This window comes from Crocodylus siamensis, chromosome 1 (genome assembly GCF_052110815.1).
Source record: "Crocodylus siamensis isolate JL-2025a chromosome 1, ASM5211081v1, whole genome shotgun sequence".
Lineage (NCBI taxonomy): Eukaryota > Metazoa > Chordata > Crocodylia > Crocodylidae > Crocodylus > Crocodylus siamensis.
Window position 1 is genome coordinate 395,216,126 of NC_143395.1, and position 14,485 is coordinate 395,230,610.

The window sequence follows — 14,485 nt, forward strand, 5'->3', positions numbered from 1 at the left end:
CAGCTACAGCCCCTTGGCCAGTGGTGGGTACCAGTGTGGTTAGACAGGGGCAAAATACAGGAAGTGGGAATTTACCCACTGCCATTGCAGTCTGTTGTTGACCTGGGCATGATGGAGCCCTAGGCCACTCCTACCCTGCTCCAGTCATGAGCTGCAGCTTTTCAGTGTGCTGGGCTTAGAAGAGAACAGCAGCAGTAGCAGGCAGGTTTCTTCTTCCTGCACCTGCTCTCTGTTGCTTTCCTACCATGTTTTGCACTGGCTGGATGTTGGCATTGCCACAACTCACTCCATACTCTGGCAGCAGCTTCTCCTATAGCTGAGAAGCAAGCTCACCACCCACCAACTGCAGCAGGGAGCACCAGAAGGCCACCCCCTTCCAGGAGTCTGCTATGGCAGGTGCAGCTCAGGTATAGAATCTGGGTAGCCCTGTGCCTAGCAGTGCGTGGGGAGGAGTTGAGTGGACTGGCTTTCTCTTCCCCCTTTGTTTTTTTCCAGGGGAAACACAATTTCTTGCCTACAAGCTTATGGAGGAGAGGGAATAAAGCACCAGGGGCAGCCCTTGAGGAGTCCGTGCTGTGAAACTGCTGCAGCCAGCTCCAGAGCTAATAATAAGATCAAAGGATCAAAGTGATACCCAGGGGGGTGCCTCTACACATGCAACTAGTGTGGCTGAATAAACTGTGGCACAGTTCATGCTGGAGTTTATTGCTCCTGGGCACAGCGTTTTCACATGTGCCCAGGATGGCACCGCATTGAGTGGGGGCAGCACAGCCCCAGCTGGCAGGGGGCCCCCGAGGGTCAGCCTGCCAGCCTGGAACTGCTCTGCCCTGGCTCAGTGGGATGAGGAGGGGCTGGCTGGGGCACAAGCCTGCTACAGTGTGGGGCTAGCTGGCAAACAGCCCCTGTACTGTAGCACCCTCATACCCCAGCCAGCTGTGGTTATCATCTGCACATGTGCTGCAGTGCGCTAAAACTCCCACATAGGATAGTACTTGTGTTGGACAGTACTATCCTATGACAGAGTTAATTAGTTTACTCCAACCTAATAGCATCACACTCATAGACGGTGATGCTTTACTGTGGAGTGAATTAGTCAACTCCAAGGTAAGGTATATATGTAGATGCCCCCAGAGTGTGGGAAGGCTTAACTTGTGGCACACCTACCAAAAAAGTTTGACTATGACTGTGCTATCAGATTAGGTCTCAACAAAATAGTGAGGTGTAGGACTGCACTATCATCTCTTGCAGTACTGGCTGTTCATGTGTAATTCAGATTCACAATCGGTAAATCTGGATCTTTTCCTAGGTCCTAAAAACACAGACGCTGAAAGGCTTAGAAGGATAGAAATATAAACACAGAACATTTGAACAGAACATAGAGTCTTACCTTTATAGCTGAGAGTTCCTGTAGGCCCAGCAGGAGGAGGAGGAGGTGGAAATTGTCTGCCTGAGAGAGAAAGTTAGACTCTACTATTCAGAGGAAAACTAGGAAGGGGAATTCTGGGCACCTTGGAGAACTCTGATTTAAGCTCAAAAGATAACTAGGAGTGGTCAGAAAACTAAACCAAATGTGCATAGGCATTGTTGTTGCCTAAATCGCTGTATTTCTTGTACTAGAAATAAAGTAAAGTATGAGTGATTTTTTTGGAAACTGCAAAATTGTTGCGTCTGTTTTCTTCAACTGTCACAAGTCCTTGGAACTATGCCCTTTAAATCCAGAGTGCACACACACTTTGGGAGCTCTAGGAAATTATTTGTTTAAGTCACTGGTTAGTCCAGAGTAGTATCTGGCCACATGGGTGAAAGACAGCTGCTGGACTCTGATGTTCCACTTCCAAGAAAGCATAATAGGCAGATAACCTGCACCCAGGAGCTAAGCCAAGTAGCCCATTTAGACCACAGGAAAGATTAATAGCACGCAGACATAGTCTGGTGGAACCTAAACACAGCAATTCTATGAGTGTCTAGGTTAAGATGCTCTGTGTGACACTAAGTCAAGACTGTAAATTTGAACTGAGCTGTTAAATGCATCTGCATAAATAACTGAATTAAAATTAGATTTCAACCCAATTTATTTTGTGATTTTGGGGTTTTTAGCCCTTTTTTCACTCAATTTAAAACCCCAAACTAGTGGTTTCATTTGACTCCAAACATCCCATTAGTCCTGAAAACAAAATGTATCATTTTGTGGCAGAGGATCTGGAGGTTTACTCATGAAAGTGCTGAAGGAGGAGCTCCCCTTTTATCAAAGATCATAGCTCAGGATATGGGAGACCCCTGTTCAGTTACCTCCTCTGCCTGAAGGGATTTGAACCCACAGCCTCTACCACCCAAAGGAATGCTCTGTGAGCCAGAGGTAGACAAGGTTCTTTGGGTGAAGCTGATATCTTTTATTAGACCAAATCAGATGGTTGGAAAAATTCTTCTTAGCCTGCGTTTGGCTACAAACACCCTTCCTCAGGCTGAGGAAGCATCACAAAGGGTGTTTTTGACCTAAAGCTTGCTAATAAGAATGTTTCCAACTATTTGGGTTGGTTTAATAAAAGATATCATATTTACTTAAAGAACGTTGTCTGCCTGTGTCCTTAGACCAACATGGCTACCCCCGTGAGCCAGAAGGTATTCATGGGGGAGCAGAGTGTTCCTGTCTCTCCTGTTCAGTACAGCTACACTCTCTCTCCTGGGAGGGAATCTCTGAACATACTTCACCACATGCTTCCACTATCATGTTCCAAACCTAGAAATGCTACACTACAGCCACTCCTCAGGTGTCCCCCAACAGCCATTATCATAACAGCATGCTAGAGACCAAGGTTTCAGGAGTGGACACGAAGGGATGTCCCAAGAACAGCTTCACAACTGCATTTTCAGCTGTGGAACATGCAGGCAGGAGCAGATGTGTGGGATGTGGTCTAGACATATCTGTTAACAATTTCAGTTTGTGTATGTAATTAAACATTCACTGGAAGAGCAACTGGAAATTTAAAGAATTCATCTCCCATGTAATTGCCCTAACCACTGAACTAGAGGGTCATTCTTTTTCTTGTTCTTTGTCTCGCATATTTGGGGGGAGGGGGCGAGATTTTGAGCAGAGCGATCGAAAGACTCTCTTCCTAGAGTATCGTATAGCACTTTTTTCTGGGAAGGAAGAGACCTTGATTCAAATCCCTGTCATGAATCAGGCACAGGATGGATTTGAACTTGACTCTGTCACAATCTCTGAAGCACCCTCCTAACCAGTAGGCAAGAATCTGCCGGAATATTTTTTTTTAAGTATTTTGCATGGGGTAGACCAGTGTCAACAGAATATATTGATCAAGCCCCAGCCCAGACTTGTGCACAGGCTGGTGGTTAGAGAACTGTCTTTGGAGATGGGAGTAGTGGGTTCTAATTGCTTTCTGGAATTGCAGCCATGAGTCTTGCATCCTTGGTCAGGTCTCTAACCAGTGGGAAGATGGAATACAGAGGGGTGCTATCATCTACCTCCTTCAGTACATTTGTGAATCTGAAACCCAAACTTTATGCCAGCCATAACTGTTTCTTTCTTTTTTACAATTCACCTTGAATTCACAAATAGTTTTATATGACTGAATTTGCATTTTAACTATATATTGTTTGCCAAACAAAACATGCCCTGTGATAATATTAAATAGAATAAAAAAGAAGGCAAAGAGGCTAGAGAGATTTCATAGACATTAGGACTGGAAGGGACCTCAGAAGATCGAGTCCAGCCCCCCACCCAAAGGGCAGGAATTCAGCTGGAGTCATAGGATCCCAGCAAGATAAGCATCCAATTTACTCCTGAAGGTGTTCAATGTAGGTGCTTGAACCACCTCCGCTGGCAGACTGTTCCAGACCTCGGGGGGCTCGGACAGTAAAGAATTTTTACTTGTGTACAGCCTGAAATGGTCTTGTACTGGTTTATGACTGTTCAACCTCGTCATCCCTTGGGGCTCTCTGGTGAACAAATGTTCCCCCAGGTACTGGTGGTCACCCCGATAAACTTATAGGTGGCCAACAGATCACCCCTGAGCCTACACTTTTCCAGGCTAAAGAGCCCCATGGCTCTCAGCCTGTCGTCATAAGGTCTATTTTCCTGACCTCTGATCATGCACATGGCTCTTCTCTGGACTCTCTCAAGCTTCTCCACATCCTTTTTGTATTGTGGAGCCCAAACCTGGACACAGTACTCCAGCTGTGGCCTCACCAAGGCCGAGTACAAGGGGAGAATGATGTCCCGGGATTTGCTTGAGAAGCATCTATGGATGCAAGCCAGCGTTTTGGTCGCTTTACTAGCCGCAGCATCACATTGCAGGTTCATGTTCATGTTGTGGTCAATGATGACCCCCAAGTCTCTTTCTTCCATAGTACTAGGCAGCGTAGCACTGCCGAGCCTATAAGGATGCTGCAGGTTTTTCTTCCCAAAGCGGAGAACCTTGTATTTTTCAGTGTTAAACACCATCAGGTTCTCATCCGCCCATTTGCTGAGCCTGTCTAGGTCAGCCTGGATCACCCGCCTGTCTTCTGGTGTGGATGCTTTGCCCCAAAGTTTGGTATCATTGGCGAACTTGGCCAGTCCGCTTCTGACTCCAATGTCCACATCATCCAATTTCCACTGGTCCCTTTAGCCTCTCTTCATAGGGCCTGACCTGCTGCCCTTGACCATGGGAGTGGCCCTTCTCTGGACCCTCTCAATGCTAGCCACATCCCTCTTAAAGTGAGGTGCTCAGAACTGAACACAGTACTCCAACTGCAGCCTGACCAATGCCACATAGAGGGGAAGGATCACCTCCCTCGACCTGCTTGTGATGCATCTGTTGATGCATGACAAGGTGTGGTTAGCCTTACTGACTGCTTTCTCGCATTGGCGGCTCATGTTCATCCTGGAGTCATTGTTGACTCCAAGATCCCTTTCTGCCACTGTTTTGACAAGAATGGTGTTCCCTAGCCTATAGGTGTGTTGCTGGTTTAGGGCTGGTTTCCTGAAGCTCCTGGATCCTGGTGGGACCAAATGAAAGTTCACCACCAGAATTGAAATCAAAGCTATGAAAGGGGCATGCATTCCCAACCTCATTAGTTCCACTATTCCCCCCAGCTTGTTGAACTTGCAAAACCTTCCCCATGCCTGAAGTGATATCTGGGGTCTTACAGCCCCAAATATCACCTTGTTATTTTTTTTTTAATTAGAAATTGGAAGATGCGTTTTATGCATGCATGCATTCATTGGCAAAGGGTTTGGATGTTGTTAGAACAGTGATATGTTCAAAAATAGCGACCAGCACATGGTATATGCATTTCCATGCAGCATTCTTATACATGAATTAGTCTGTATATGTTGTATTTATGACTAAGTACAGACAGTCAAAAAGGACAAGGCTGGATCGATTCAATCTTCACAGGTTACTCTAAACTGCATGGATTAAATTGGTAAGCTAGTAACAGACATTTACTTCCGATTCTAGAAATGCAGTTCCATATTTGCAGTGCGCCAGGTCTGAAGTCAGGAGGTGCTAGAGCATGCCTCCCTGCTTAGCTGTAGCAGACAGTGTGGGCAGGGCTAGTCCCCTAGCCTGTGGGGGAGAGTTTGCAGAGGGGGTGCAAAGCATTCCAGGATGCTGTGAATTAACTTGAATCTGGAGGGGATCTGGGACACAAGTTCAATAAACCAATTTAACATAACTCAGTTAAGTCTGATATGACGTCCATCCAGGTTTATCTTACTAGTTTCGGCCACTTTGAAAGCAGCACTGAACTTCTGTTGTGTTACATATTTAAACTGGTTTTTGATCATGTATACAGGTTTATGCGTAATTTCTGTCCCTAGCCTATATGTTGGTTAGGTTGGCTCTACTTAAAGTGAACTATACAGTATGCCTCCAGAATGTTTGCACACTAGAAATCTGAAGAGCTACTATCTAAAGTACTGTACATATGTTAACATTTTTCCTGGCTTGACATCTAGATGTAATACTTATACTTACTTTTTAAGGGCAGTTCTACAATGTTTCTTTAGTTAATGTTCTTCAGTTTACATTACTTGGAGTTGTATACCACCAGATAGGCAAAGAGGCAGTTTTTGAGGAAAGGTCATTTACTAATAAGTTTTTTGAGGATATTGCCTCTGGTATCCTCAACACTTGTACATTTCCCCCTAACCCACAGTTTTTCATTTTCATTCTGTTTCTGGATTTCCCAGGGGGAATTCTGGCAATTTAGGCTATAATGGAATTTAGCCAAGAGAGAGAATTGCTATCTATGTGTGTGGAAGTGGGGAGCAAGAAGCTTCTATCTATATCAAGAAATAAATTTTCTGAGGGCAGAAGAAAGCAATGGATCAGTATCATTAACTTACATTCAGCAGAAATTGAATTGCAGAGCCAGTTGACTTGGCAGTAAACATAGGATAGTGGGAACTGAACCAGAAATACTTTAGCAGGTTGCAGTAACCTTGGCCACGATGACAAGCATAATGGAAGGGTGCCATAAAATGTCCTAATGTATTCTGTTTTGTTTCTTTCTGTTTCTCCCTCAAAGGAAAAAATAACTTGAAAAGGTTACTACAGATCTTTTAACTTACATAACTTAGTTTTAAACGAAAACAAAATAAAAGAAAAATCCAAGAGACGGGGCTGCAATTTCCACATAGAGATTAAAAGTGTAATCTAGCACTACTAGAAGGTGTATGTGCTTTGTGCTAGGTTTTTAAATATTCTATTCTTTTTTTTTTTTCAGGTCGAAAGTTTAAAAAGTTTAACAAAGTCAAAGTTGTGAGGACACTAGATGTTGCACTACAGCAGTCTTCAGGCCTTCCAGAAGAAAGCCAAGCTCTAGCCCAGAGGCTATCCTTTTCTCCCAATCATGATATACAGTTTGTTCCCCCATTGATAAGTGTCCTACAGGGCATTGAGCCGGAAGTTGTCTATGCAGGTTATGACAACACGAAACCTGAAACACCAAGTTCTTTACTGACCAGTCTAAATCAGCTATGTGAGAGGCAACTCCTTTCTGTAGTCAAGTGGTCTAAATCACTACCAGGTAACAATATATTTTATATATACTTTTAATCTTAGGGAAACAAATATATATCATAGGGTAATTGTCAAAAAAATATTGTCTGTGGACTAAAATAAGACTAGGCACATCTACGTAAGACGTTTACTGCAGTTGCCTAATTAGCTCTGCAGTAAACACCTCAGTGTCTGCACATGAAGCACTGTTAGGATTGAGTAAACTGACTAACTCTGCCATAGGTTAGTACTTGTAAACACAAGCAGTATCCTGCAGTGGAGATTTTTACTTCACAGCAGTGTATATGTAGATGCTGATGGGGCTGGCTGGGGCATGAGGGTGCTGCAGTGTTGGGGCTGCCTGCTGGCTAGTTTTATGAACACCTTTGTGCTCCAGCCAGCCCATTTGCACCACATTGAGCTGGGTTGGAGCAGCCCCGGGGTGGCAGGCTGACTCCCCTAGAACCCGTGCCAGCCAGAAACATTCCAACCTGGCTCAACGGTGCGGCCCCAAACGCACATTCAAACATGCTGTCCAGGAGCAATAAACTGTGGCATTATATGCACAATTTATTGCTGTGCATTAATTGCATGTGTATATGTGCCCACAGAAATGTAGGACTTACAGTATAATAATACAATTCTTAAATATAGGAATCAAATATACGATATTTAAAGAATAAACTTGTAAAAGGATAACATTTTCATTTGAAATTTGTGCCATCTTTTTGAGGTTGCTAGCATGGCCACGCTACAATGTTTTAGAATTCATTTACTAGGTCTAAAACAGATTGAATGCTATGCTTCCAGAATGCATATGGCAGTCTTTGGAGCTTCTTCACCTGTTTATCTTATTTCCTTCTAAATCTTGAATATATCTGTTGATGAGATTTGGTATCTACACAGCTGTGGTTGAGAGGTCAACATGAAGATAAACATGCTTGTAAATTTCAGACTGAACTTGAGCTCTAAAGTCATAGTGAAGAAGGGCTGGAAGGGACCTCTAGAGGTCATCTAGTCCAACCTCCTGCCTGAGGCAGGTTCATCCCTATCCAAATCATCCCGTATACCCATAATCTAAACTCTGCATAAGACTACCTTCAGCATTGACACAACATAGACATAACACCGTAACCTGCCACAGGTAAGGCAGTGGAACCACAGCAGCCCATGTCCTGCTTCTATAAAAGGTTGTCAATACATGCTCCAAAGGTCTTGGTAGCGGGTCATACCACCCACTACATAGGAAAGCAAAGACTCCCACGGTCCATACCAGTCTAACCATGGGGTAAAACTACTTCAGCACTCCAAATATGGTGATGTGGAGGGACAAGACCCTCTAGCCAGGAACCTCATACTTTGCTCGTAGCAGAGAATGGGCACACCCCAGTTGAAGTCCCCAGTCTTAGCTTATAGCCAGTACCCAATGCTTCTGAGGAGGCTTACAAACACCCTGAAACACATAGCAGAAAAGAAGAGGTGCAGGGCCTAGGCAGGAGCAACCAGCAAAGCCCAGTAGTATGGGAAATACTCATGGCAGAAAATAAGCATATCTATGCCTAGATCATCCCCAACCAGTGGCTGTCCAAACTCTTCTCCAACACCCCCAGTGATGGAGAGTCCACAACTTCCCTAGGCAGTCTATTCCACTGCTTCACTGTTCTATCAGCATAGAAGTTTTTCTGGATATCCAATCTAAATGTATTTTGCTATAACTTCCAGCCACTCGTCTGCATCCTTCACTCTATAGTAAGAGAAGAACAGTGCTTTCCCTCTTCTCTTGGCAGCCCTTCAAGTATTTGAAGACTGTTATCATGTCCCCTCTGAAGTGAGTTTTCCACAAGCTGAACATGCCTAGCTCCTTCAGCCTCTCCTCATCTAATTTGCCTTCTACGCCCTTGATCATCTTTGATTCCCACCTCTAGACCCTCTCTAACTTCTCCACATCCAGACAGGTGTCACCTGTTCTATATTTGTGTTTTTCATTATCCTCCTGAACTTTAGCACTTTGCATTTGTCCACCTTGAACTTCATCCTGTTAGCTCTAGTCCAACTTTTCTATCTGTTGAGCTCCTTCTAAATCACTCTGCATTCTTTAAAATGTTCACAGTCCTTTCCAGTTTTGTGTCATCTGTAAACTTGCTCAAGAAGCTTTCTATACCAGCATCCAAATCATTAACAAACATGTTAAGCATTGGGCCCAGGACAGACCCCTGGTGCACTCCACTCAAAACTTCCATCCATCCTGATGTGGACCTGTTAATAATTACCCTTTGTTCATAGCTATTGAGCCAGATATCTATCCAGCTTCTAGCAATTTTATTTAACTCACATTTCTCCAATTTGTTTATAAGAAAGTCATGTGGGACCTTGTCTAAAGCCTTGCTGAATTTTTATTAGGCATCTGACTACAGATTAATTTTTTTGAGGCATTTTGCATTTGAAGCATTTTAGAAACTCCTTGTGCAGCTACATTGGTCTCTTGCCATTCTTCTTGTGCTTTTGTTGTGTCAGGACAATTTCTTGTTGGGCTTCCAATACTGTGCCCCTTAGAAGCTTCCAGCCTTCCTGGACATCTTTATTTCCTGGACATCTTTATTTTCTGTCCTCCAATGACATCATGCCTATTAGCCCCTTGAGTCAGATGAAATCCACCTTTTTGAAATCTAGCATCTTAATTTTGCTGACCTCATGCTTTCCCTGTCTCAGGAGCTGGAATTCTCATGTATTGTGATCATTTCCTCCCAAGTTAACCACATTCTCAACTAGTTCTTCCCTGTTGGTGAGGGCAAGTTCCAAGATAGATGATAAATAGATTAGTTGACTCACTGATTTTTCACCATTCTTCCCTTTCTTTATTTTAAACAAATATGTAGATCACCTGAAATCTTTTATATACTTTTCATCAGTTGCATATCTGGGATTTAAATATTTATTGTGGTAAAACAAAAGTGAGTTTCTGTCTGTGGAACTGGTTCCATGTACACAAAAATGCCAGTTTTTAAAAGAATTATTTTAATGTATGATTGAACTATTGAATTATAAGCAGGGGTGGGTACACAGGGGATTCAGTGGTGCAGTTATCCACCACCCTCACATTAACAGTATGGATCACCTGTCAATGGATCTAGTTTCTGACAGCCATAGACACCTGGATCCTCTGCAGAGTCCAAGGTGCCCCAGGCTGGCTAGGGATATCTGGGAGGCCAAATAGAAGGTGAGAAAGTGGAGAACTGCCCACCACTGCTGCTGTCCCTAGCAGACCATGGGTGGGGAATGCCCCAGGACTGCTCCCACCCCAATACAGCTGAAGGCTGTTAGGAGCAGCTGCATGGGGTCCTGGGCTTGTTGGCAGCGGGTGGGTCCCTGCTTCTAGTCCCCTCTGTCAGGTTTCTACCACCAACCAGGGGGCTCCAGCTATGGAAAATGACTATGCAGGATGCCAGTCTAGGATGGAGATGACAGTGGCAGAAAATGGTCCACCCTTCAATTGCCTGTACTTGGCCAATGAGGGTCTGGGAGCAAGGCCAGGAGCTAGAAGGAGAAACCTGTCTGCTACCATTGCTGTTGTGGGTGAGCCTGGCACCTTGTGGAGCGGCTCACTTCAGGCCCCATTTGGTGTTAGACAGGAGCAGCCCTGGGGCTTCCTTGTCCCTGGGTCAACCCACAGCAGTAGCACCAGTGGGCAGGACCCTCCCTTCCTACACCCATGGGAAACTCCTGCAGGAGAGAAGGGGTGGGGATTGAGAATGGAGGTGGTGCCCAAAACAGAGTTCGGGACAGGGGAATTGTACCTGCTTTGAGGCCTCACAAAAAATCTCTAGCAGCTACTGCTGCATTGTGGTATGCCCATGGGGGGGAAGAGGGAAGGGTGGGGAGTACAGACACTCCTGCAGCACCAGTCACATCCACCTGCTCAAAATCCTGGATCCACCCATGATTATAACCAACTTCAAATCGAATGTCCCCCTCACCCAGTTTTTCCTACACACCCCAAAATATACCATTTTAAAAACATCTAAAGTATAAGCAACTCTGCTGGTCTTATAAACACACGTCATTTAAGCCTTGGTTCAAGACATTTCCTTGAATTCCCAAGTTTTCTGTTGGCTCCAGAGGACTTTGGATGAGCCCCATAGAGAATAATTTTTCAGCCTTAAATAACATGTGTATGAAAAATACTTTAAACCAGCAATTTTCTTAGTTGTTATAGATTTGCAACCTTAATGATTATAAGCAAATTAGGGATGTGCTTACTGTGAGTTTAATAAAGAACAGATGTCAAGAAAAATGTTTATATAATTGCACTTAATATCTATTTTAACTTATACATTAGAATGATAAAAGAAGTTGTTTTCTGTTTGGGAAGAGCAGGTGATGAAGGAAGAGTAGCACTGTTAGTGGAACACAGGGGGACTAAGATAGAAGAACCTGTCAGAGCTGTCATAGTGGTTCTTATCTCATAATTTTTTGTAAGGATTCAAAAATGGTTGGAACCTAGAATGTGTACTATCTTGTTCAGGTAAGTCAAGTCTACATGTAAGCCTGCCTAGCATTTTCATTGTAAATTTTAGGAAAAGCATTTTTTCCCCCAAATACAATTCAGTAATTAAAAAAAAATCCATAAACTGTTATCATCCTTACATAATATCACAGCAAGTTAAGGAAGTATGGGTTGGATGAGTGGACTATAAGGTGATAGAAAGCTGGCAGGATTGTTGGGCTCAACAGTTAGTGATCAATGACTCAATGTCTAGTGAGCAGCTGATATTGAGCTGGGTGCTGGTGTTGTTCAATATGCTCATTAACAATCTGGAAGATGGAATGGAGTGTACCCTCAGCAAGTTTGTGGATGACACCAAGCTGGGGGGTGTAGTAGACATGCTGGCGGGTAGGGCTAGGATTCAGAGTGACCTAGACAAATTGGAGGATTGGGCCAAAAGCAATCTCATGAAGTTCAGCAAGGACAAATGCAGAGTCCTGCACTTAGGACTGAAGAATCCCATGTACTGCTACAAGCTTAGACCAACTGGCTAAGCAGCATAGGTCCTGGGGGTTACAGTGGACAATAAGCTAAATATGAGTCAACAGTGTGCCCATGTTGGCAAGAAGAGTAACAGCATACTGGGCTGCATTAGTAGGAGCATTGCCAACAGACTGAGGGAAGTTATTATTTCCCTCTATTCTGCACTGGTCAGGCCACACCTGGAGTACTATGTCCAGTTTTGGGCCCCCCATCACACAAAGGACCTGGACAAATTGGAGAGAGTCCAGATGAGGACAATGAAAATGGTTAGGGGGCCGTGGGGCACATAACTTCCAAGGAAAGGCTGAGGGAACTGGACTTATTTAGTCTGCAGAAGACTGGGTTTATTTAGTCTCAGGTGTGATTTGATAGCAGCCTTCAACTACCTGGAAAGTGGTTGCAAAGAGGATGGAACTGGGCTTTTCTCAGTGGTGGCAGATGACAGCACAAGGAGCAATGGTCTCAAGTTGCAGTAATTTGAAGTTTAGGTTGGGTATTAGGAAAAAACTTTCTCCCTAGGAGGATGGTGAAGCACTGAAACAGGTTACTTAGAGAGGTAGTGGAATGTCCATCCATGGAGGTTTTTAAGGACCGGCTTGAAAAAGTCTTGGCTGGAATGATGTAGTTGGGGATGGTCTTGCTTTGAGCAGGGGGTTGGACTAGATGATCTTCTGAGGTCCCTTCCAACCCTTCTTTTCTATGATTCTTTGGTTCTAGATGATTCTATGAATGGAATCAAACAAGGAAAGAACACAAGCCCAAGGTGTGCTAATGTACTAAAATAAAAACTACATTGAAAATATACGGTTTTTATTCCTATAATTACTAGATGTTACCTACTTACCAAATTGACATGGTTAAAAACCTAGCTCTAAATGACAGAATATAAAATTACCAAATTTGCATGAGAAAAGCATGAATAAAGCATTGTAATTGAAAGTATACAAAAATATATATAGTACAGTGGCTTACCTTAATAAGGAAGCATTTATGGGTTTTGTTATATTGTCCATATTGTTAATATTGGAAGGTGGGGAAGGGGGGAAGGAGGCGTTGTTATTGCTAAACTGTAATATTAAGATAAACTGCCACCGGTATAAGTTACCAGTATGGTAACTGATTCCTTTTTAACATAAATTCCTTATAGAGGAGCTCAAAATGTGAAGCTGCTAAAAGAGCATAATTGGTACGTGGGGCAGTAAGCAACTGTAATACTGACATATACTTCCCATAGTTCTCTTTAGCATTTCAAAGATCACTATGCCTTTTATTACAATTAAGTGATGCAGAATTCACACTGTGAACCACTTTTGTCCATCAGCACTGCTTTAGGGGAGCTGATAATTGTTATGTAGCTAAAGATTGTAGGCCAGTTTCACTGGCAACATAACTCCTAGTGTAAGTTAAGCTTAGTGTAAATTCTGAGATTCTGTGGTGATAGGCATTGTAGATGTTTCTGTATAGTAATCTGTAATCAGTGTAACTTGAATAGATTTGGCATTTACAAAATATGCAGAGAAAATGTGACTTATATTTGATGTATTCTGTTTGGAACTTCGGTTCTGGTGTCAGAACCATTAGCAGAAATGCAGTATACGTTAAAGTGCAGGAGGGTGTGAAGATGAGGAAGAGGTTGTTAATTTGTATCCTCCTTCTATTTTTCCTTTTAAACCTCTACTCCAAATGTATGAATCTCACTATGAGCATCTAATTTGATGCTCACTGGGCATGTCTACACAAGATGTTTACTCTAAAATTAGAACAACTTGGTGCGCAGTGGGCATGTCTACATGTGAGGAAGACTGTGCAGTTGTTACTGTACAGTTGTTTAGTACTTCCTTAAGTGGCCTTACTGTGCAGTCCTGTCATGGTATGGATGTTTTTAGCTGCTACTGCTCAGTAACAACAAACAAGCTGCTGTGCAGTAGCATCGCCATCCTGGTTCATGCCCGGTAATGTTATGTCACCATAGCAATGAGCTATGTGCAGTAGGTCGTTGCTACGGCAGCGTAGCATTTCATGTAGGTGCACCCAGTAAGCGTCATTTTCCATGTGTGCAGACACTTATTGTATAGTAATTTGCTCTAATTGTGAGTAAATTTGATAGCTGTAAATACAAGTAGTAAATTTACTCAGGAGTAATTATTGCACAGTATAGCATGTGTAGATGGCAGACCAGGAACAAATGTACTCCCAGTCAGCCACGGGTGAGATATTTTTCTCTGCCCTTGGGAGCTGTCTGCGGTCAGGATGGGCTCCACCACCTGAGTCCTGGGGGGGTTCAATGTCTCCCTGCCCCAGCAGCAGAGAGCTCCCAGCCCACAGTCACCAATCATGGAACTGGGGCTGGGAGCTCCCTGCTGCCAGGGCAGGGGGACATTGTCCCTACTTGGGCTCTGGTGGCAGAGCCCACCCCAGCAGCAGGAAAAAATCTCCCAGCCCTCACCAACAG

General features: G+C 43.7%; 1 protein-coding gene across 1 annotated transcript in view; it reads left to right on the plus strand.

Moving 5' to 3' along the window:
• PGR (progesterone receptor) overlaps positions 1–14,485 on the plus strand; it is a 112,810-nt gene that overhangs the window by 58,255 nt on the left and 40,070 nt on the right. Inside the window, exon 4 of the mRNA XM_090030225.1 lies at positions 6,733–7,035. Within this exon, the coding sequence (XP_089886351.1) occupies positions 6,733–7,035 (303 nt within the window). The remainder of the gene's footprint in view (positions 1–6,732; positions 7,036–14,485) is intronic.